At 36.3% G+C, this 24,956-nt stretch overlaps 2 protein-coding genes across 2 annotated transcripts in view; one reads left to right on the top strand and one right to left on the bottom strand.

The window, feature by feature from the left end:
- The window catches only part of LOC149812913 (Phosphoribulokinase / Uridine kinase family), a 29,832-nt gene extending 21,763 nt beyond the window's left edge, over positions 1-8,069 (top strand). Inside the window, exon 11 of the mRNA XM_089991719.1 lies at positions 7,891-8,069. Coding sequence (XP_089847845.1) covers positions 7,891-7,938 — 48 coding nt within the window. The 3' untranslated portion in view covers positions 7,939-8,069. The remainder of the gene's footprint in view (positions 1-7,890) is intronic.
- On the bottom strand, positions 509-11,653 carry LOC149812912 (protein CLAVATA3 INSENSITIVE RECEPTOR KINASE 5-like). The gene is made up of 11 exons (XM_089991720.1): positions 10,803-11,653; positions 10,178-10,310; positions 9,958-10,029; positions 9,745-9,888; positions 9,561-9,632; positions 9,418-9,477; positions 9,231-9,325; positions 8,734-8,880; positions 8,289-8,630; positions 2,082-2,461; positions 509-1,046 (listed from the first exon to the last, which is right to left on the bottom strand). Exons 1-11 carry the CDS (start codon positions 10,939-10,941, stop codon positions 729-731), a joined length of 1,902 nt encoding a protein of 633 aa, XP_089847846.1. The 5' UTR covers positions 10,942-11,653; the 3' UTR covers positions 509-728.
- Between the last annotated feature and the right edge of the window lie 13,303 nt (positions 11,654-24,956).

The raw sequence follows: 24,956 nt of genomic DNA, 5'->3' as shown, positions 1-24,956 counted from the left end.
GTCGCACTGGCTAATCCTGCCGTACATAGAGTACTGTCCTGATGGTGTAACCCATGGTGCACCCTTTGCCCTCAGGGAGTCGCCAAGCTTCAGCTGAACCAAGGTTTATCCCTTACCCTCATTAATGCAAGAGGCTGGCGCTCATGGGAATGGAACCCTGACCCTTTCACTGCACCAAACCCCTCAGACCATCATTTTGGGAATTTTCTTTATTGATTTTAGTTGGTAATAGGCGACCTTGCAAAAGTTGGTGCGAAATTACCAACACGGGGGTGGGGTGGGGCTAATGTGGCAGGAGAAGTTAGTGCACGTCACCTTGTGCTGGGACGTTGCAAGTTCGAATCCCTGTGGTATAGTTGTATAACTGGTAGGGGCCTGCCTAACCCCAGCTTTCTCTGTCCAAAAAAAAAAGTTGGTGCAAAATTTTGGGGCATCTCAAAATGTTTGACCATTCCACCCATCTATCTATCTGATGAAACCAATCAAAGTCTCTTAAGTCTCTCGGAAGGGACAACAAAATCTTACACTCCACACTATACACTCCTTAAGGGCTGTCCCAACAATATAAAAAATATATATGAACTGTACATATTCAGGAACACAATACAGAATTCCCTAAGCCCTTTACCTCTCACATATACAGATTGCAAGCATGCTGAAACTAGGTCTCAAGGAGTGCTTGCAGAATCGGAATCAGGATCATGGGTATCTTATATTTCAGATGAAATTCACCTTGGACCAGAAAGCTCGATCGCTTGGACGAGCAAAGATGAATCATCGGTGAGGTCTGAATACCGTTCCGAGTAGAATTCATATGCTTTGCCTTTCGGTGTCTCATCTTTCTGCAAGGCTTCCCATTTTTCTGCTAGACCATCTCCTTCTAGCATTCTTACCACTTCTGACATCTTGGGTCTGTGGCCCGGAAGATACTGAGTGCACAAAAGAGCCACCTGAACCATTTCCTCGAGCTCGATCCGGTCATAGTTCTTCCCTAGGTCTTTGTCAACAAGGAGTTCAATCTTTTTCTCTTGGTGTAATTTCTTCACCTGTAACCAAAACCCATTACAGATATGTCAGTGAAGGTGTGCCTAGTTGCAGCAGCAAACCATCAGGTGATTACTCATACATAGCTACTGTTTCATGATGAGCCAACCAGATTACAGAAGAGACCAGTGCCGGTTTTATCACTCAATATGTTCCATTTAAATCATCACATCTGCTGCACATAACTAAATGAGCCGAACGACACCTCAAGCTTGATCCGTGCTTGTGGCAAGCAAGCTGAGCTCAGCTCGATCGTGTGGCGAGCTCAGGCTCGAGCTCGAGTTGTGGCTCATTTACAATACAAGTACATTATTCCAAATCTGGAAGTAATCGGATTAGAACTCCAGACCTATTGAGCAGAACTCAAGCTGGCCCGTTCACCTATAAGCAATAGAGTTTGAATTCTGAACCTATGAATTAAGAAACAAACACCTAAACCATGTGTTCTACACTAATGTTTAAACTGTGTGATGTAAGACATGCTATTTAATGGTTGTATACGAGCCGAACATCTATTCATGTTCAGCTTGCCAAACCTATTTTATAAGTTCGAAGGAGCCAAAGCATCAGCCAAACCACAAGCAGCTCGTCTCATTTCCCTGCCCTATTAATAGATGGAGATCTGATTGGGCTGCGCCACAAAAATTGTGCTTGCTCTTGATCCCCCAAGGCATAGTTCTGCCTGATGGGGAAACGTATGCCTGGATGTGACCTTTTAATAAGGCCAGAGAGCACCATGGGCCAACTGCACAGAGCACCCCAATCAGACTCGGCCTAAGCTGTGGCCCCTCAGGTGCAATTGAGACCTGAACTTTTCCAAGGCCATGGCTCTGATCTGAACCACTGGCCCTGCACGAGTCCACCCTGCACACAGTATACTCACTTAGCTGAATGTGACTGCCCATGTATGTGCACATGTAAGCACCTTCTAATGACTTTGATCTTCTGATGAACACAAACATGCTTGATTCAACTTTCATTAGAATCTTATAACAAAGAACATATCTGTTGCATTTTCTAATTTTATTAATGCTTACCCAGTCCAACAAAGCACCCTTCTGGTTGGCTGCCTTCCCGAATTCTAAAGCTTTCTGGCCACTTATTAGTTCAAGGAGAAGGATACCAAACCCGAAAACGTCTGTCTTCTCCGATGATTGTCCGGTTGAGAGGTACTCAGGAGCTATATGCCCAACCGTACCACGGACGGCGGTTGTTATGTGCGAATCCCTGTGATCCAAAAGCTTTGCCAGACCGAAATCTCCAACAATAGCTTCACAATAATCATCCAATAATATATTGGCAGCCTTCACATCTCTGTGAATTATCTTTGGATCGCACTGCTCATGCAAGTATAACAATCCTCTAGCAGCACCCAGAGCTATTCTTTTTCTGGTGCTCCAATCCAGTGGTGGTTTTGCTGTTAAAAGGGGGTATATTATGTTTGGTTACTAAAAGAGAATTGTAACGAGAGGGAACAAAAGAAAGTGAAGCTAGAAGAAGGAAAAAAGAGAAATAAAAACTAGATATATCAGTACTAATGGAAGAACACAAAATAGACTAAATAGTTCATGCATGAGCAACCCATGAAGAATGCACAAGAGCTTGCTGGGCAATCCGTGAACGTCACAAGCTGAAGGGATGTCACAAGTTGGAAACCCACCAATGAGCTTGTGAGTGAGAGAATTGGTTTTCTCCAGTTATCCCAAAAAAGATAAACCCATGAAGACAGAAGGTTGATGGGAACTTAAGCTCCTAAGAACTAGAGGAACTACCACATTGAGCCTGCAGCTTAACAGTTGGATGTTGCTGAGGTAGAAGACCCCAATCATCTGTACTGATCTATCTAAAGAAAATGGGGTCACACAAGAAGCAACATGGCAAATAATTAAACAATTTTTACAAAATCACAATGAACTTGGCATTTGGGCAGCTAAGCCTGGCTCTATTTTGTGGACTCACTGAAGACATTGCCATGTTTACCAATCTATGAAGACAACCAACTTCAGAATTGTGAAGAAAACTTGGCGAATTCTCCAAGAAAGCCAGGATTTGGAGGTTTTGTAATACCCACGATTTTTATCAGATAAATAAATTTAGATTTTTAAGTCATTAAGGTGATACACGAATATTTTATTGTTTTAATTATTTATTCGTAATTGGATCTTGGATGACCTATTTGGATCTTCATTGTTGGATCCCAAATATCCTGTTTAGAACTCCGATATTCCATTCGGATCTTAGATATCGGACCACGAACCTTAAATTGAATATTTAATGATAGATTTTGGTCAAATGGATTGGATCCTTGAAGTTTAAATCAAAATTTTAATGGTAAAATTTCTATATTGGGTCTACAACACTTTAGTGGGATTAGTATTGCCTAGGCGATGTTCGGATCCATAACATTTCATTTGGATCTTCGTCGGAACTTCAATATTAATCTGGATCCTTGTATGGAAACCGTAAGGATCAATGTATATTTAGTTGGATCCATAAGAACTCATTTGGATCCATAGTTCCAAATCATATAATTAAAACTTCAGATTCCTGGATCCAGATTTATTAAAAGGATCCATAAAGGAACCATATATATATATATATATAACTGTACAAATAGATATGTATGTATCATAAAATAAACATATCATGTGGATCTGTAATTGGATCTATTTGGGTCCGATCTTCGGATCCACTCCGCAGAGCTGACGTGGATCCATACTGCGTCTGGATCCAGGGTCGCGGACTCGGACCCGGGGCCATGCCTGTGTAAAGAGGTAAGTGAAAAACAAAAACAAAAAAAAATGATAAATCGTGTTAGGGTTCATTTTGAACCCTAAACACGTTAAGTGAAGGATTCTGGGTGCGTAGCCGCCAAGCGAAGGGAGGAAGGTAACTGCTTCCTTCCGTTTCGGGCCATCCTCCTTAATTACTCCCCTCCCACACCTCTCTTCCATCTCTCTCTCGCTCCTCTCTACCTCCCACACCTCTCTTCCTCCCACTCGCCTCTTCTTTCTCCTCCCGCACTCACTGTCTCACTGTCCCTCTCGACCCGAGCTCGCCAGCAGGAGCAACCGATGCCGGCGATCTCCCTGACTGCGACAGCCACCTCCTCGTCGTCGGAACAGGTAGGTTTTCCTGTTTTCTTCTTCTTTTGGGTATTATGTGGGTCGAGTATGGGGAGCGGGGGCAGTGAATAGATTTACGAGTGCAGTGAATCCCAAATCTGACAAGAAATTTTGGGGATTTAGGGTTTAAGCTACCGAAATTCCAGAATCTCCGATTTGGGGATTTTGGAGTTTCAATAGTAAAGAGATAGAGTGTTTGGCATGGATTTAAATGTGGGGAAATCGAGTTGTTATTCGGGATTTCACGGTGAACCCCAAACCGAAACCCCAAATCGTTGATTTGGGGGGGTTTGTAAGTCTGTCAAAGAAGAAAAAAAAAAGGGGGGTTTTCTATTCCTGCTGTAGGATTTCTGAAATTTTTCTTTTGGGTATTGACGGTGTTCGGTCATGTAGGGGTGGTCGGCAACACCTCCATCCATGGCATCTTCGAGGAGAAACGCTGGAACAGGTAGGATTTGCTGTGTGTTCCTTGTTTGGTATATCATAGTTCGAGCATGCTGTGTGGGTGGCCAAAATCCCTAACAGGAAAAAGAGGATTTCAGGTTTATGGTGCCGAAAATCCCAAATCGATTGAGTTGGAGATTTCGGATATCAGAAAGAGGGGTTCAATCGGGCTAATGCCTTCCATGTTGAGATTTTATGTGTAAATCAATAGTATGATAGATGTCACCATGTATTAAATCATTGCTAGGTTTAGATTAATCATGTGTTTTGGTATGTGGTAATCTGTGTTGAAACCCCAGTCCTTTGAATTTGATTGGGTATAATTGCATTGTACGTTTGATATCATTTTTCTGTTTAAATGTTGTTACCTGTGAGCATGACCAGTTTGTATCACTATATGCCTTGTAGATTCAACCTTTACATGCTCTAGCTTTGGATGCAGGTTAGCTCTACCATTTACTAATATGTATGCTTAACAGGGAAATTCGGTCATGGTATTGTCTCAGTTCTAATAGGGTAGGGGAGAGTGTTGCTATTAATATTAGGGGTTGAACTGGCATTGTTCTATACATAGTAACTTATACAGATTGCTCCTGACAGAAAAATCATTGGTTATTATATTATACTTTATGCTGTGAAAAAGAAGAAGAAGAAGAAGGGATTAGTCATTTGCATAGCTTGTCTGCGATATTCAAATATAGATATATATATTTATATATACCTCTGCATACTGAATTCTGCTAATAAAAGGGAATTTATTTTGGAATGATTACCAGTGGGACATATTGTGGTTATTCGTTGCTAATTAGTTCGATGTATAATTTGCTGCAATTCAGATGAACCATAGTGGTGCAATATTTCTACTTAAATGTCATTATAGCTCAGAATGTTGTTGCCTTTTTTGTGTAATTAAACCACAATAAGTTCTTTGATATATGTGTGCTAAGTGTGGCTCTGAAAATGTAGACTTATCTTAATTGTTGATTCCTGTAAAATGGTCATACTAGCTAAACTATTATTGGATCTCAAAGGAGGATCAATGTTAATCTATGTTGTTGTTTCATCATAGGATTCTGAAAAATTTAGATTGACTAGCCCTGTATGTGATATCGGTGATCTCTGTTAAATGAAATCTTTAGGTTCACAACATCATGTGATAGGATTAGGAATCAACATGCTTATTTTATGGGATTGTTAAAATTGTTTGGAAACGGATTTAAACAATTGCTATTTCTGAATATACATACCTGGTAATCTGTTGTGGGAGAAATCTTGGAAGCAAGTATACATAGAATCTAGTTGGATTCATGTTAAGTTGAAATTTAAGTTAACATTTACATGCCTATTCAGTGGATATGCAAATTCCTATTTAGATGCTTATAGGTGGATTATACATAGAATCTAGTTGGATTCATGATAAGTTGAAATTTAAGTTAACATTTACATGCATATTCAGTTGATATGCAAATTCCTATTTAGATGCTTATAGGTGGATGCTCGGGTCCATATGAAGCTGCATATTAGTTAGATGCTCAATGCCTATGTAACGGCATAGTAAGTGTATGTTAAATTTCGTACAAAGTTGCATATCCAGTTAATATTCAATGCAAACTTAACTGCATATTAGGTTGTTATTCACTGTTACGTGAAACTGTATATTAAACTAATGCTCAAATGCTTATTGAGTTGCATGGTAAAATGATATTCAATTTTATATACTAAGCTGCATAATTTAGCATGTTAAATTGCATATTTCTTAAAATAAGCAAAATGCCATTAAGTGTATATCATCTAGAAGGTTCAAATAACCATGAAGATGTTTATTTTCCAATGTTCATATGCTTGTTAAACTGTATATTTTTCTGAAATACTATTGCCTAACACTACATATTTGCTGAAAGTATCAAATGCCAACTAAGCTGTATATCTTGTGGAATGTTCAAATGAGAAGGTGTTTGGAAAAATGTATATAGTTGTATTACCAAATTTCTAAGATTACCCTGCATGCTCAATAAAGGACACCGACAATGTTTTTGCTTGTTGGCAGAGTTTTTAATACATGCCACCCTGTGTTGGGATGTCACAAGTCAAAACCTAATGGTACGTTGTGGCAATTTGCAATTGAAGAATAAATAAATAAATAATAATGATGATCTGGTAACCGAACCTATGGGTTGGTTTGTGGTGGGCATATGAATGTCAAGCCAGTGTATTGAGGGTCATGCATAGACCATCGAAGTTATGATGTGAATCCACATGAAAATGAAAATATAATATTGTTGTTCGACTGGTTTAAAGGCACCGGGGCATTCGTGCTTGACTGGTTTAAAGGCACCAGAGCACTTTGGGTGGGTTATGCAATCAATATGACAAGGGATTGGGACTGGTTTATACACCTTGGTAAAATGACTAAGGTTGGGAATTCTACTGCTATGATAGTAGAAGGAAGTTGGGGAAAAACCCCATACTTCAGGAACATAATTAAATGAAAAGATTAACCCACTCAGATTCGGGCTTACCTTGGAGAGGGTAAGTGGTACAAAACTCCGGGGACATGTGTTTTACTGTTTCGAGCTAAAGTGACTCGATGGTCCCCAGTCCTCGGAGTTGGGGGGGACCCGGACTACCAATATGTCCTAGGTGGTAGATCTTTGTTCTTCTGCAGAAGTTAGGGATGCATCCTATTTTGGTTTTGGCCTTTGGGAGGTTCTCTCGGTCACTGACCGCTCCCTTGGGATTTCAGTCTCAGTTAGAATGTTCGGGTTAATAAAACAACTTTGAATAATATACCCCCGAACGTTCTCTTCTGTGATGGTTGCCTCGGCCCGTGTGTACCCGCAGGATAAGAAAAGATAAACATCAATTAGAACAGTTAGGTATCACTGTGATGGAGTCATTAAAGAGACATTTGCATATTTTTCAGCATGTTTTATATTGTAATGATCTGAAATCCTGAAATGGGTCAATACGAGGTGATTGAACTATTACATGAAAGTTATGCATGTTATTGTTATTGTTGTTGCATCGCCTACCTCACTTGCTTATTCATGTTGCATACTATGCCTTACCTGCTCAGTTATTGTTATTACATAATTGTTTACCTGCTCATGTATATGACTGTTGATTATTGTTGTTGCTTTACGTGCTATTGTATATACTAAAGATTTACACTTGACACCCACATCACATACTAGACTCATGATGTACCTGCATTAAGAGTCACAGTTTTCCTACTTAGACGTGGTAGTCTAATTCCAATCAATTTACTATTTTTCAGGTAAAGACTAGGGTTTATGAGCGGCTGCGGGATGAGGCATCGGATTGAGATTTTTGGATTTATTGTTCCAGGGATGGTTGAGTTCATTTTATGTTTTTAAAACTCTGATGTCATTATTCCTTGATAAATGGAAGGAAATAAATGTGTTGGGTTTTCTCTCCACCGTAATGTCTCGAAATGCTTAATCCTATATTATTTCTTGTTTACGCTGTTATAAAAGAAAAAAAAAATCCTCTTAAATTTGGGTTAAAAATTTTGGGGCATTACAGGTTTGGTGCTTCACAATAGCTATTTTAAACCAAACTAGGAATCAGACACTAGTCTAAACCTTAACTGGACCAAGATATCAACTTCTGCGCAAGCAACACAAAATCGCAAGGCCAGATAGGAATGTTCACCTTTTAGGCGAGAGGCAACACTTCCGTTTGACATATATGGGTAGACCAGAAGCCTCTCTGTTGATGTCATGCAAAACCCACAAAGTCTAAGGAGGTTTCTGTGAACAGCTAAGCTTATCATCTCCACTTCAGTCTGGAATTGGATTTCTCCACCCGCAGCATTTCCATCTTTAAGCCTTTTCACAGCTACAATAGATCCATCTTGCAGATGACCTTTGTAAACAATTCCAAAACCACCTTTTCCAAGTATGTTCTTGCTGCTGAAGTTACCAGTAGCAACCTGGAGCTCTCTGAAATGGAACCTCTTCAAGTTACCCAGGCGAACTTCTTCAACATGTTGACCTGAGCAATTTCACAATCAAAATGCAAAATCAGCATTTGCAACATCTTAACATCACATTATTGGATTTTAGTATATTTGCTTGACTGCAAGTTTCCTACTAACAGGTATTGTCTGTCTGCTGATTGTATTTGGGCTTCCACCAGAGCAGGAAAACAAAGCCAAGAATGAGCAAAAAAGTACAACCAAGACTAGACCCCAGTGCTAGGGCCATCCGATGATTCTTCTTCAGTCTACCATTTGGTGGGATGCCTGAATTTTGCAAAATTAGTACAAAATCAGAGATCAGAAGTTGCTTATGGAAATTGAATTGTGACAGGACTCTAGAATCAGAAAGTATCACACTACAGAACAAGATTCACGAAGTTAAACTCGATTATGTTAAATAATTCATGGGGTGGACAAAAAGACAAGATAGTGGCATCTGCCAGGCCACTGAAAATGAAAACTCTTTAAAGCAGAATGTGAAGAACACAAACGATTGATTTTCATAGAGACGTACCCATTTTCATATGGACCTATACGCAATCCCATGACCAGAAGAGCACAAGCAAAAAGATAAATAATTTGCACTGAAACAAAATAAATTCTCGAGGCCGTACTCTGTGATGTGTTGAAAGAAAGTGGGTATGGAGTTGCAGTGCCAGAGCAACCATGCTCACGTTCATTCCCACATATCAAAGGATTCCCGACGATACTGCGACAAAAAGAATGTGGTGGACCAGTACATGCTATCAGAAAAGCCAAAAAATAGAAAATGATATATGAACAAGATTGCAAAAGACATACTTGAACGTTCTAGCAGGAAACCGTGGAACAGGACCACTCAAATTATTGAAGGACATGTCTCTGAAATGTGAAAAAAGAGAGGATTTCAGATCAACCAACATGGTAAATACTCATTTCGTAAAGTGCAGGATGAAGAAAATTACAGGAAAGCAAGCTGCTCGATATTGGCTAGCGACGGCGGGAATGGCCCCAAAAGACTATTATTGTTAAGCCTCCTGGTCCAAATTCAGAGACGAGAAAATTGAGACACAGACTCAGCTTAAAATTTTCAAAACTTAAGAGAGAAATATGAGAAAACAATGCGACAATCTTCATTTTCATACTTACAGATACTCCAGGCTTTTCAGTTGGCCTAAAGAATCTGGAACTGGTCCACTGAAAAGATTATTAGAAAGATCAATCGTATGAAGATTGGATAGTTTTCCAAGCTCAGGTGGGATTGGTCCTGAGATGTTGTTATTCTGCAACAGCCTGCAAAATTCCATCTCAGTAGACTAATTATAGATGATAAAAACAATCACCAACTACATTGATACTCACACAATCTGAAGATTTGTGAGGTTTCCAATACTTGGAGAGAGAGTACCAGACAGATTCTGGCTTGGAGCTCCTCTGCAGTGAGTGCAAAAATGGGGAGAAGAATTCAAACTTCAAGCCAACTATTGCATTAAATATCAATATAAACAACGCAAACCATGTTTCAGGAAAACTAAGTATCAGATGGAAATTGGAACACTTGTGACTTGGTATTCTGACTTACAGTCCAACAACTAGATTTTCAGCAGAGCAAGTGATCATGGTCCAACTGCAAGGATCAACAGAGTCACCATCCCAGTTATCAAGCACATTATGAGGATCCCTCAGAACATTTTTTATGCCCATTAACGCTTGCACTAAATCAAAATTCAATTCACAAGTCAGTGCTCAGATAGAAATAACAAACTAGCAATCCCGAATTACACAACCTAATGGAAGAGAAAGTTAAGGCCTATAAACTTGTCCAAAAATAACAAATTAAAATAAAGAACAAAAGCCTTTTTCATGGTGGTAGATTGGCCCGAAAAAACAGTGAAACAAAAATTTTAAGTTCACATTACCATTAGCAATTTTCTCTAAAAGGGCCAAGAAAACAACTTTAATTCATAATCAATGAAAATGATCCAGAATATACAAACAATGAGAAAAGAAGATCCGCATATAAAAAAAGTGAGGAAAATTCAAGTAAATAAATAGATATCTTTATTCATACTGATAAAAACTAAAACCAAATTCTGCCAATGAAACATAAAATTTAAGCTGTATGCTCATCATTAGTTAAAAAATCAAAGCACCAATAAATGTATATGAAGAAAGAGAAGAACCCAACCAATCAAAAAAATAAATACCTTCAAAATTGACACCTTTGGGAGAGAGCAATCCACTTGCACTTGTCCAAAACCAGAAGAAAACCACCACCAGAAGGAGACCTCCTTTTCTATCTAATCCCATTGCAGTCACAGCAACAAAGCCCAGGCAGAAATTCATTAAACCTCAGGTTGGGAGGAAAGAAAACCCACTTTTGGTGATCAAGAGAGCTTCTTATGAGCACCCAAATGGACCACGTGGTAGAAATTCATATTTTTTCCGGCAAGGAAAACCCAAAAGCCAAAGCCTTGCTTCCATCATAGAAACCTACTCATTCATATCTTTTGTCAGACCCACACAGAGAAAATAAAAGCAAAAAATACGTTGAACACAGTTGGTACTTTGCAGTAGCAGTGTACAGAGAGCTAACACAATGCATTGGGCTAAAAGAAAACACTAAAAAATGAGCAGAGGTAGATTTCTTGTCGGTTTAATCATCCAAACCATGCATGGAAAAGGGTGAACGTGCGCTGTAATATGAATATAAAAGTGGGAAAGATAAAACGAAAAAGGAAAAGAGAAAGGTGGTGGTTTGGTTTTCCACACAAGGAATCCAACATTCCCTGGGTTTGGCCATTCATTAAAGTCCCAAATTCATGCTTTCCTTTTTTTTCTCTCTGCACATTTGGGAGAATCCCAAGATGTCATGGAGATGCGTGTTTACAGCATGATGAGATCTTCGTTGTGGGCCTTTTCTTTCTTTAAATATGCAAACTTTTAGGGGAATTTTTGTTGGGTGATGGATGGATGGATGTGGAATTGCTTTATTGGTTCCACCACCTCAGCAGATCACTGCTCACACTCTTTTTGTCTGCCCACTGTGGGGAGCGAGAGGGGGGAGGGTTAGGAGAGGTGAGGGCTTTTACAAGTTTCAACTTTTTTAATTTAAAGGCGAGGGGAAACACTCACTGGAAAAAGCAAAAGCTGTATGTACGCAGTGAAATTCTCCCACTAGAATAATGAGAAGTGAGAAGTGAGAAGTGAGAACTAGAAATATAAGCATTTCTAATATTTCTTTTTTACAAATCCAATTATGTGGTGTGGATGTGGTTGGCATGGTGAATTTGCCAAGAATCAGATAGTGTATTTTGATATAAAATATAATTTTTAAATGCTTGAATATTTATTAAGATTGTAAGTCATTGATTTTAAAGCTTTAAAAAAAAATATTGCATCAAAATGGTATGATTCAAGAGCGGGTTCTTATAAAACCAAACATGTATATCACCTTTTTATAGTTAGATTCAATAGAAAAAATAAAAAATTCATAAAAATGGCAGTTCACACATTAGTTATCATATTTTCAGTTCACATATTATTGTGACTCTCTTTATGTATATAGTTTACTAGTTTGCAAAAAAACATATGAAAATTTTGGTTCACACTAGTTTACATATTTCATTATATATATATATATATAATCCTTCCTCTCACCTATGGGAGAAACAACATGCTTGAGTTGTGAGGCCCACTAAAATAGCTAGCAGCCTAGCAGCAGCACACCCTCTCACAGAAGTAAACGAAATCTCTGTCTCCACACCTCCACACAGGACACACACTATTCCCCACATGCATGCTCTCATGAAATTGGGACCCTCTGTTTTGAGGGAACCCACATCTATTGGGTAGGAGGTGGCATCAAGATACAACACTCAAAGATAGACATTGGACTAGGGAGAAGGCTTTGCCAGGAAAGCCCTTGTGCAGTGGTGGGGCTTGTCTTCAATATGTTGAGGCATGTCTAGTGTTTAGGACTTGGCACGTTGGCTTTGGTTCAAAACAGGCCCTCAAGTTGATCTTGGTGTCATCTGTTTCTGTCAAAAACGAAAAAAGAAAAAGGAGACTTGGTGCCATCTGTGCAGACAGACTTTGGCCAAGATTTTCTACATGGAACTTGCTGGCAAAGAGCACTACCTCTAGAGTTCTAGACTATCATTGCAAGAGCCAATCAAACCCTATTTGGCAAAAAATGACTGACACAGAGCAGGATCCGAACCCAATCTGTGTTCATAGAATCTATTTGGATTCAATTTTGTTGGTTTTTTATTTGAATTTTTAACTTATATTTCGATATTGTATCTATGCATGTGATTCATGTTCAATTAGAAAGTTTATTAGATTTGGAGAATTTGTCTTAATTTTGGAACTTAATGGAAACAGCAAGTTCATGAGAATTAGAAACTCCCATCCAATCTAGATAGAATCTCACGGTTCAAGTTGTTTTGACTCAATCTAACCTCATAGATGTATTTATCATACTCGATTTAAGGAGAAATTGGCCCTCAAATCATGTTTTTTATGAAACATTTTTCTTCAGCCAGGAAAAATCATTGTATTTATAATTGTTGAATTTTGCATCACCAGAAAAACAAGTACACAGGTCAGATTTCGGCTATTTAAAAGCTCGGTTCCCACTAAAAACATGTAGATCACATTTATGGGGCTGATTGGACCAGAAAAAACAAAAAATTTGAAAATTTTGAAAGTTGCTAAGTCGTTTGTAAACTGCAAATGATTGTAGCAACTTTTAACACATCTATAAATAATAAGTACTTTAGATTATTAGATGGTGAGACTTGAGACGTGGAGTAATTTATGCATATTTTTATTTTCAGTTATTTTTTATTTTCTTAACCTGTTTTCTGTTAGTTTAATTTATTTCCAGTTTTTCTTAGATAATTTGTTTAGTAGTCAAATAATTGTGTTATGGTATCACACTTATGGGTTTCAGGAATGACCTTTCTCAATTCCTTGAATCAATAAAATGAAATTCGAGTGGTGCATTTCATGCATTGATAACAACGAAAGATGGAAGTATAAAACTGAAAACAAGTATTGAGTATAAATTTATGGTAAGTTTGGCTCGATCACATGAGATTCACTTCTTAATACATTTTAAAAAGTGAATCACATTTGAACAGTACCCTAAATCTCTCTCTTTTGAACAGTATTTTAACTTTTAAAAAATACAGCCAAACGTACATTGCATTTATAAGGTGAATCTAATAAACTTTTTAAAACATGTAAATGGTGGACGGAGCGGGTCATACAATCCAAAATGAAGTAATTTGACCCATTATCCATGATTTTAAACATATATTCTTATTTAGATCCATATCTGATACCAATTATAACGTCGGAACATCAAAAAAGTTATTACGTACATGTGTTTTTGTATATTTTGGTATTTGGATCCAATTCAAGATCCATATTCAAGGCAAAAATACATATTCAAGAAAAAAAAATCATAATATTAGACATAGTTTCGTAATTGGATCCATTTGGATCCATATTCGAGCCAAAAATCCAAAATAAACTTGTTAAAACATATAAAATGGTGGACAGATCCGGTCATACAATCCAAAACAAAGTAATCTAACCCATTATCCATTACTGTCCAAGTTGTCTGCACATCATCATCAAACAAAGACATTTAGAACATAACATTCAAATACAATCAAAACAAACGTTGAACTTGATACAATTATTAGAGAATGAACATAACTAATGTTTTGTTCCTTCTTTTTTGTTCATTTCGTCCAATCCTAGACAAACAATCAAACATAGCCTTAATATATAAAATAGACCAAACAAAGAATCATGGTTTTATAAGGTGAGAATATGTTTGGAGAGGAGTTAGTATCATGTTTTTCTGCAAACTTGGAGTTTAGCGTTGGCATGTTTCCAGTGGAACGAATATTTGGCATCCGAAAGTTGCAAATAACACCAGCTTTTGACAGTGCGGTCATAAGTGCTACTGAACTTGGTGGTGGGCCCCATGTGCCTAGATTTAGCAGCATTTAGTATCTATTATATATCTAAAAATCATGAAAAGTTGGTGCAAACCGGATTTTAAGGGTAGGCTAGTTTAGATGAATCAAGTTATGTCACTGGAAATATGATAACAAGCTAAAGTGTTTTTGCATAAAAACCCTAGAACACTTTGTCTTTGTCTCTCACAGGGACACGTACAGACACGTTATTTTGGTCACAGATACATATGACAATTATTTTAGTATTTTTAATGATAGCTTACTAAAAGTTATTTTAATACTAAAATATCACAAAATAGATTTTTATTGTTTAAACAATTAAAAAGTTTCATGCTATCATGTCCCAATTCTGAGAAAAAATGTCGAACTTGCGAATTGAACCTACACATCTCGTGTCCTCGAGTCAGCAAAATCTTTGTGGCATAGCTTTATATGAGCCTTCTTTTTCAAGTCAAGCCGACCAACTCCAGGATCTCTCCTCAACATTTGATTTGTGTGGCCATTATTTTAATATTTTTAGTAACAGTTAACAAAACATTTTTAGTATTAAAATATCAAAAATAGTTTTTATTGATTAAGAAAAAAAGCTGTGCCCTCATGTTCCCTTTTTGAAAAACTTTTAGAACTTGTTAGTCTAACCAACATCCCGTGTCCTCGAGTCCACGAATCTTTGTGACAGTAGCTTTATATGAGCCTTCATTTTCAAGTCAAGTATACCAACTTCAGGATCTCTCCTCAACAGTTGCCCTTTTTTCCTGAATTTGTGTCAAATTCTACAACAACATATACAAGTAACCCTACCACAAGAAAAGACAAGCCAAAAAACTTACTACCCCTTTACCAAGAAATCCCAGATTCACTCTGCAACCCCATTAAAACTTTTAAAGTAATAAACTTTTCAAATGTACATGCTTTATCAAAAATAAAAATCAAAGCACTACATATATTAAAAAAGTATTTTTTCATGTCATAATTAAAAAATTAAGGCATATCTGACATAAATATTATTCAAACCCTAATTCAGCAGCCTACAAACTAAACCAGCCAAACCACATCCAGCTAACCAGTTCAGGCTAAATACACCCTCTTAGTTAACTCCACTAAATTGTACTATGAAGACACAAGCTTGAACTTAGAGCCTATGGGTTTCACCCACATGACTCCAACCTTGAATTTAGCCTCTCCTTGTGAATCCCTATTGTTTTTCTTGTACTATAATTCTGTGCTACACAACACTTTGAATCTAGAAATGCTATAAAAAACAAGTTGTAGGGTTTCAAGAGAATGCACCAAAAAATTTCATCCAAATCCAACATCAGAATAAAGCTATGGCCCTTGAGAGTTGGCATTTCGATATTGTCCCTAGTGCTGGTGCATGCAATTTGTTTTTATTTAATTTATCAGCAGCTAGTTGAGCCTTTAGCTTATGTCGTATTTGCTTTTGATACAACATATAAACCAATACAGTCTTCTCATGTACCAACTGCCCAGTTTCAAGCATACCAAAGCCATCTTTTATCTTATAAGTTGATAGTAGGGGTTGTCAATGGGTTGGACCTTGGACCCTGGTAAGTCCAAAACCCAAATCCAACTCTGAGGTGCAGGTATTGCCACCCGAAGCAAAACCATACATAGATCCTATAAGGACACTATAAGAAATAACAATTTTATTGGTGCTAAAATGACGTCAGTAAAAGTGTGTAAAGATTATGCCGTTAAAAATTTTCTAACTCTAACTCATAGCGCTTAGCATCAGTAAATGATATTTTTATTGGCGCTATTTTAGCACCTACATTTACTGGTGCACTTTTAGTGCCAGTAAAAATCACATTTATTGGAACACTTGTAGTGTTCTTAAAAACTGTCTACTGGCATTATTTTAGTGCCAATAAAGACTTTTAATATATTTTTAATAATTATTATATGTTTTTATAATTATTACATTTATTAAAAATAAATTCATCCTTGTATAAGCATATACATTATTCAACCCTGAATAAGCATAACATTTACATACATTCATGTACACTAATTGTTGCTTGCATTCAAAGATGCATAAACACAACATTCACATACATGCATACAACCTTCCAACACTCACATATTCAACCCTAAAAAAAATACAATATTTACACATACATTTATCTTCCTTCAACCTTCCATAACTCAAACATTAACATATTTGATCCATAACTCTAATATTTACATATTTGACCCTGCAAAAAACATAATATTTTACACATGCATTCATCTTTCTTTAACCCTTCATAACTATAACATTCACACTTTCAACCCTGCATTTATACATTCAAGTCTTAATGATAACAAAATTCAAATACAATCACGTAACCCAGTACAAGAACAACATTCACATAGATTCATATAGGAGTAGAGATTTGAACTTAAAAGCATATCAGATTAAGAAAAAATCATGCATATAAACAATGTCAACGAAAAAAAATCAAGTTTTGTTTAAAAAATATACAAATAGTTGTATAGTTCATGAATTACGAAAATAATGACATCTCATAACCGAAGGTGCATTACGCTTGTATATAAAGTTTGCGAATAAAATAGACAAAACAATTACACACACAAACATATATATAGGTCTTTACTAAATAAAATATGCTAAATGAAACATGCTAAATGGGTTTTGCTGCTCTTTTAGTGTTTTTTTCGTAGTTCTGACCCCATAAATGTGTTAGGCATGGTCGATTTATGAGAATTCACACCTGGATCATGTGTTTTTGATGAAAAAAATGATATTTGGAGCCTCAAAAATTTATAAAGATTTTAGACGATTGATTTTTCGAACATTATAAAAACCCACCCATGTGTTAGAATTGAACACTTCAAGAGCTTATCCCTATAAAATAAAGTATATAGATCACATTTGTATGATCAGAATTTAAAATTAAAATTAAAAAACCCTAAAAAACTCATTTAGCATATTTCATTTAACATTTTTCATTTAGCACGGACCCACTACTATATATAACCAAATACAAAGTCATAAACATGATTAAAATCTTCAGTTACAATAACTTATCTAAGGAGCATATGAGAATAAAAGAGCTTTTTTTTATAATGGGATAACATAAACCAGACATAATAAAATAATAGTTTTTTTTATGCTAAAAAAGATAAAGGATCTTAATTAAAACTCTACCAAATTGAAGTCTATTGTGAAACTTCATAAACCATACTCGACTCCTTATGTTAATCAAAACCTATGACTCTTACTCAATAGTCAATCGAACATTTTTCTTTTATTACTAAAATCATATCCTATGGATCCAACATAGGTTGGGATCAAGTCATAACTGACCTGTTGACACCTGTTTTTTAGGCATGTCCACACCCCTAGTTGAGAAAGTATTTTAATAAATAAGTGGGTGACAATTTCTACGGTGCAACAAATGGAATGACATTACCACTGTGAAGTTTTCCTGTGTGTCTAGCCAGGGTGGGGGGAGGGTTTATGAAGGTGTTGAGTTGAAGACCCCAGATTAAACCCCTGCTGGTGCATAGGTGTGTACATAGCTTTCTAAGGTGGGCAACGTAAGGCAGGGTGGTCATAGGGCTCCACTCGGGGGTTTTCAAAAATTTTGAAGGATTTTTTTTTTTGTAAACACAACAAAGTATTAGATTTGAAACTGATTCGAACTTTAGACAGTTAACAATAACACAATTACACACACCACTAAGTTTAAAGAACTTAAATAAAGAAATTAATTTAAACCAATACTCAATAATTTCAATGTTTACTCGACAAAAATCTAACTTAATATAAAAATATCCAAAATGAAGTTGGATACCCTGAAAAAGAGAACGATGATGATTCGTCTGACGCCGCTGAGTAACCCACCATTACACCAGCTCATGAATTATCTGAAAAATGTTAAAGTAGGAGGCATTAAACCACATTCTCAGTAGGATACACCAAACAACATAAACATTGATAGAATCTAAATACAAGAGTTATACACTGGTCCGTGTTCAGATACAAGTTTCAATCATGCAATCAAAATGCATAAGCATACATATTTCACAAATTCATGAATTAGTCTTAATTATAGGAAACATTCGAGATAAGTATCCTACTATGCACAGTTTCAAAGGTAAACAAATCATTCATAATGAACCCTACATTGGGTGCAGATTAAAGTAATGCCAATGAGTATATTTTAGTTTTTGTTTCTCTTTCCTTGCTCTGAAGGGTACATACTCAGGGATTCTAACTTTGATTCAATCAAGTCAATAGGGTGTTTGTTATGCCATGCGATTTATTAGCCCTATTGATTAAATGAAAATGACTCTCTTCAGAGTTTCTCACCGGAGTGGTCCATAACTGAGAGAACTCTCAGTGGTCAATATAGAGTCGATTACTACTCTGCAGAGATTCGAGACATACCACCTATATCACACGATACTCTAGCTCCCTATGACCGACGATTGGGGACCAACGGAGACGCCTAGCTCTCCAAGCAATAATGGTTGATTGGACGAGTATACCACCACCCTCTCCAAGGTAGTCCTAGGTTTGAATGGGTCGTTAGGTGTTATATAAATTTAGGCTCATAAATTAATTTCAAGTACTCTTATCACAGGACTCTCTAACCCAACTTCACGCAAAGAGATTTCATAACACAATGTTGTTTTAATCCATTCAAACTGCTCGTAGTACAAACCTCATCTCTCGGTAACTTTGAGCATGGCCTCTTCGAGCAATTATGTGATTATGTGTATGTCTTTTTAGGTTCTTTTTTTATTTGGTGCTTAACAAGCACTCGTGGGTTTCATCGAACCCAGGCTCACTCACGAGCTATGTTCATGTGCATACCACATATTTATTATCATCATACATACACCAATTTACATAATCACTTACTTACGTAAAGGTTGCATGCATATTTTCATTCATGACTATGCTAATTTAACAAAATCACATGTGCATTGCATTATTTCTTAAGATCATGCATCATGATGGGTAATGCACATTCTCATACATGACATATGATTTCTTAACATACATGATTCAGCATGAAAAATATTCAGTCAAAATACATAAAATATCATAAAGCAGGTTTTAACCATCACTCATCATACTTAGCAATGTAGAAAAATAACTAGGCATTACCATGTTATTTGAGAAATTTAGATCCCTCTTTACTTGATTTTGACAAAATCACCAAAAATCACAGAAAATAGTTTTGGCCTCCAAAATTTAACTAGAGTTGCCATAACATGTCAGAAACAAACCACTAAAATAAACTTGTTCTCCCTTAAGTCCATGGAAATTTTGTAACAGACCTCTGTCTAGAAAAAATACAAGACATATTCTGTAATTTATGAAAACATTTTCTGATTTAGGAAATTTCTTAGGATTTACTGTAAACTCTTTTGATAAAACCCCTTTTACAAAGTCTTCTATTATGTCTTGGCTTCTACCCTGATTTTTTACAATTTATTGTGAGTTCATTTGGATAGGTTTTCAATTTTTTTAAAACAATTGGTTGAAACAGTCCTACAGACATGACATAAAAGTTGTGCTCTATTACAATGGACGTTTTGCCCTCAAAAGTGACTCAAACGGAGTAAAACAAGATTCTAAAATCAAGCTTTAGATATAAATCATTCTAGTATTTTTATTTGTATTTTTATTTTTTGATTTCATATTCTAAGAGAAATAATTTTTTTTTAACTAATCGAATAAAAGAATGGGAACAACATAACAATGATTTGCAATATTCATGATCCACCCAATAACTAAGATCAAGAAAGTCATAAATACATGATTAACCCTAAATTAAGATGTTTAATCACATTGATAATACATCACAAAAGTTATTAAAAGATTTTTTGTGTAAACAAAAATTGAAATAACCACATAAATCATTCCAAAATTATAGTTCTTTCATGTATTGAGTCTGAAAGCGTAGACTTAACCAATAAATAATTTAGAAATCAACCAAAGTATAATTATCATACTTTTACAGAGGTATTAACATGATGATTTACATTACTAACATAAACCTAACTCACTAGCATGCCAATTAGAATCTAATTTAACCATAAGACATGAAACCCCATATCGATTTTGCCAAAATTTCTTTATAAAACATTTTACTTGATTTAAATTAAGATTCAAGCCCAAATAAATTTCTGAACTTATGAATCATGCTTGTAACACATAATTCATCCTTCGTACATTAAATATGTTGAAAATAATTGAGATCCAATACTCAATTATAGATCTAACCTACTCCAAAACCGATTTTTGCTTTAAGGCTTCAAATCTTATTTTTTGTCAAACTGGTTTTTGAAAATCAACTATGGTGGCATGGTTTCGCAAAAACTGATTTTAAAAACCAAAACCAAATATATTTTGGTTGTTCCAATGTCTGATCCACCCTTGGTTTAAATCTTGGTATAACCCTTACGTACATCTCATGTGTTTAGATCAACCCATGCCTACACATTTGATTTTCCTACCTCATAAGTGGTTTTGAACCGAAAAAACCCTTTGTCTTCCATCTTGAAATGCAAAAGCAACACAACCAACTTCAAGGTGAAACCACCAATGGCTACTGGACCATCCTTTATACAAAAGAAAGAAAAGATGAAAAAGAAGAAAAAGAAAGAGAACTCCAAGGAAACATTTTTGCCAACTTGGAGGAAATTAAAGGAAGTGAGCCCCCCCCCCCCCCCCTCTCCTTTGGGTTTCCTATTTAAAGGGTTGGAAAGGGTTTCTAAACTCTTTCTTCCCTTTCTCAATCTCCTATGGAAAGAGGGTGGGTCGTCCCCCCCCCCTCCCTTTCCTTGATTTTTTTCAAATCACAAAACCCAAACTTTTCTATTTTTATTTTTTTCTTTGACTTTCTTTCCTTTTGTTTTTTTCTTTCTTACTTCCTTTTTTTTATTATGTTCCAAGTACCATGGGGTCCCTCTACTTCCCTTGCTACATAAGCCCAATCTTGGACTCTAGGCTTTATTACCAAAGCCTTAACTTTTTTTTTTAAGTTTTAACATTCTTATTTCTTTCTTTCTTTTATTATATTTTAATAAATTTCAAATAAATACAAGGTTTTAGAAAGTAATGTCAAACCAAGGGGGTGTGGACCCACTTAAGGGGCATCCCATCTCTTTGGTTTGGTTTACTTATAATTAATTAAGTTTTATCTATTTAGCTAAATTCTCAAATTTTCAAATTAGACTTTTGAACCTTGGATTTCATACAAAATCCAAATCCCATAAATTTTCAGACCTAATTTGGATATAACTCCACGTACTAAATACAAATTCATTTGTAATTAAATCTCAATCCAAATTTAAATCTAAATTCCATTTAAATTATAATTTGCATGAATTTAACCCTGAGTTAAATTTAAATCTCAATATATTAACATGATGTTCACGCTATATCTTGCAAATTTTATGTTATATATGTGAATTTAGTATGATATTTCAAACGTTTTGAGATTTTAGTTTAACAAGAGGTGCGCAAATTTGGTTATGCAAACTTCTTGAGGTCCACAAAAAAACATGTGAATCTATCTACATTTAAGTGAGTGTTTGCGATACCCGGAGAGCATAATGATATATCACGTGAACCTTAAGAGGTTCATTATGCGAAAGTTAAAACGGTCCTTTTAAAGCCAATCATTTGCGATTTTGGACATTGCCCAAATTTTTAAAAATTATAGGGTTTTTCGAAAACTGCATCATTTTTATTGTATAATATGGTCATTTTCTGCAAATTTATTACCAACTTTTCTATGTTGTATTATGGTGTCAGTTTAGATTGATGAATGTCAGGAAGCAATTTAATTGTAGTGCTATATATAGCTAGGGCTGGTAATGAACCACTTGTGACTCATCATGGTTTGGCTTGTCACAAACTCGTTACTGATCAGTTCATATAGTTGGCAACTTGAGCCATGAGCAGCTCATTTAGCTTAAACAAGTTGAGCCCAAAAACAATCTGTTCAGCTTAGCTCAGCTCGAGTGAGTTCCTATATATATATAGTTTTAAAACTCAATGACTCATCACTCGGCTCATCCATGATAGAGTCGTGACTCAGCCGGATTAACTCAGTGACTCATTCGGATCATGTTAACTTTATATTTTATATAAAATATGTAATATATGTATATTTTATAGTATATTATTATTAGATTATATATAATATGCATTATATGATATTTTTATAATATGTTTAATGTATACTTTTATTAGTATATGTAATTATATACAATATATATATGACTCGGTCGAGTCATGAGCTCACTTAGCCTAGTCATGTTAAAAATGGACCGAGTTTTGTTCATTTTCGTTTGACCCAATAAGTGACCGAGTGACTTGGTTGACTTGGTGAGTTTTTAAACCTTGGTATAAATAACATGGAATGTTTTTACACGAGCCCATTTGTTTTTGGTTAGTCTCGTTTACCAGCCCTAGCTCTAGCTCTGTCTGACACCACAAACTCAAGAAATGAGTGCCATGCACTAGAATAAAATACAAAGAATAGTTGTTCACCCTATTTTGAGTTTAAAAAAACAGCCTTAGCAGGAGTTTCAGGCCACATGTAACCTTTTTCTTCACAAGTTCCTCTTGCTTTTAATCAAATTCTAATACACCTATGGCTTTGAATGCATGCAAGCCAGCTAAAAGTTAAAATTAGGGGTGTCAACGGGTCAGGTTTACCCTAACCCGACCCTCACCAAAGCCTATAAGGTCCAGGTATGGTGATAAATAAGATGACCTGATTAAGACTCGAGTCCAGACCCGAAGTCCAATTAATACATGGAGCCGGGTATAGTTTGTGAAATTTTATACCAGACCCGGACCTGCCCGACTCAAGTTTCGATTAAGAGACACAATTTTTCAATGTAAAAATAGTAAAAACTATTATTTTACCGGGTATGGCCCGGGTTTGATTCATGTAGTTCGTATCGGGTCCGAGTATGGTTTCTCTTATGGTGAGTCCGATTAGACACAAGTTTGGACCTTATACCATACCCGAAAATAAGGGTCAGAGGTCTGGTTCCACCTGGGTCCAAACCAAACCCGACCCATTGACACCCTAGTTAAAATTGGCTTTGTTAGATCTATTGCCTAGTCTGCCCTGATGCACGATGGTTTATAGATGGGTTTGAGTTCCTGTTTGGAGGTTCATTAAACCAGAAGATCCACCAGTAGGAGACGCTATGTATGATTGGAGAACAAAAAAGGTTCAAATACCTCCAAAAAAAATAATGAAATCAATACATTACTGAATCTGACTTAATTGGATCCAGCCTGATCAGATTTAGATTTGGATTTGAAGTCGGCTGAGAAAAGTTAATACTAATTAACCAACTAGTTATATTTTGCAATAAATAAGGTCGGATTGCCCATTGGATTTGGATTCAGATGTAAAGTTGTGTACTTAGTCTGAATCTACTTTCTCCACTGAATCCAACTAGTCAAATTCATATGCCATTAGATATCCAAACCGTTTACATCCCTCTATCTAAACATTACTAGATTCAGAGCATATAATGTATTAAATGGGGTGTGATATGAATCATAATATATATCTCAAATGGAGGGTGATGATCACATCTTATTGCATGCAAGACAGACCCCATTTAATACAAAATCATTAGGCAGATTAGGAAGGCCACTTTCTTCTTTCTTCTTTCTTGATAGGCAAGCTGGGTTAGGCAGACCCCCAAGCTACTTTGAGATTTGAACTTGCAACGTCCCAACACAAGGTGACGTTTACTAACAGCACCTACCAAACAATCGGAGCCCCCGTAAGGCCACTTTCAGTCTCGTGTATGTATACTGTCAGGGTTACTTGAGAAAACAGAATAAAGTTTGAGGTGATTTCTTGAAAATTTTATAGGTGCACTTTTTTTTTTTGTATGAGAAAAAACTTCTTAAGAAGGGGGTCACTTATGGCAGTTTGGTTGCTTGTGGGGTACTTTGCAAATGAAAAATCTCATGTTCATGAGGTCTCATGAGATGAGTTCGCACACAAATGAGATTTACTTTCTCGTGAGGGTACCTTTTATGTTTGGTTGCTTTTGCGAAAAAAGCAAATGAGATTCACTTTCTAAAGTGTACGAGGAAGTGAATCTTATGTGATCGAACCAAACCTACCCTTAATGGGCCCCCTTATAAGATAGTAACACCCAAATGAGTGCCTTAACTCGCAAAGGATACTCCCTGAGCAAGCCACCAGTATGATCTCAATGGAGGGCCTCCGCTTGTCTAGCAGGAGCAGTTAGTGCACGTCACCTTGTGTTGGGATGTTGCGAGTTCGAATCCCAATGGTATGGTTGTAAAACTTGTAGGGGTCTGCCTAACCC

The sequence above is a fragment of the Nuphar pumila genome, chromosome 16 (genome assembly GCF_984573655.1).
Source record: "Nuphar pumila chromosome 16, dmNupPumi1.hap1.1, whole genome shotgun sequence".
Taxonomy (NCBI): domain Eukaryota; kingdom Viridiplantae; phylum Streptophyta; class Magnoliopsida; order Nymphaeales; family Nymphaeaceae; genus Nuphar; species Nuphar pumila.
Note: the sequence above shows the minus strand (reverse complement) of the source record. Positions and strands in the feature narration are given on the sequence as shown.

Coding starts and splice junctions, on each gene's coding strand:
- LOC149812912 (XM_089991720.1), bottom strand. CDS start 10,941: ATGAATTTCTGCCTGGGCTTTGTTGCTGTGACTGCAATGGGATTAGAT. Junction 10,030..10,177: donor GAAAATCTAGTTGTTGGACT/GTAAGTCAGAAT, acceptor CACTCACTGCAG/AGGAGCTCCAAGCCAGAATC. Junction 2,462..8,288: donor TGTTGCCTCTCGCCTAAAAG/GTGAACATTCCT, acceptor CCCTTTTAACAG/CAAAACCACCACTGGATTGG.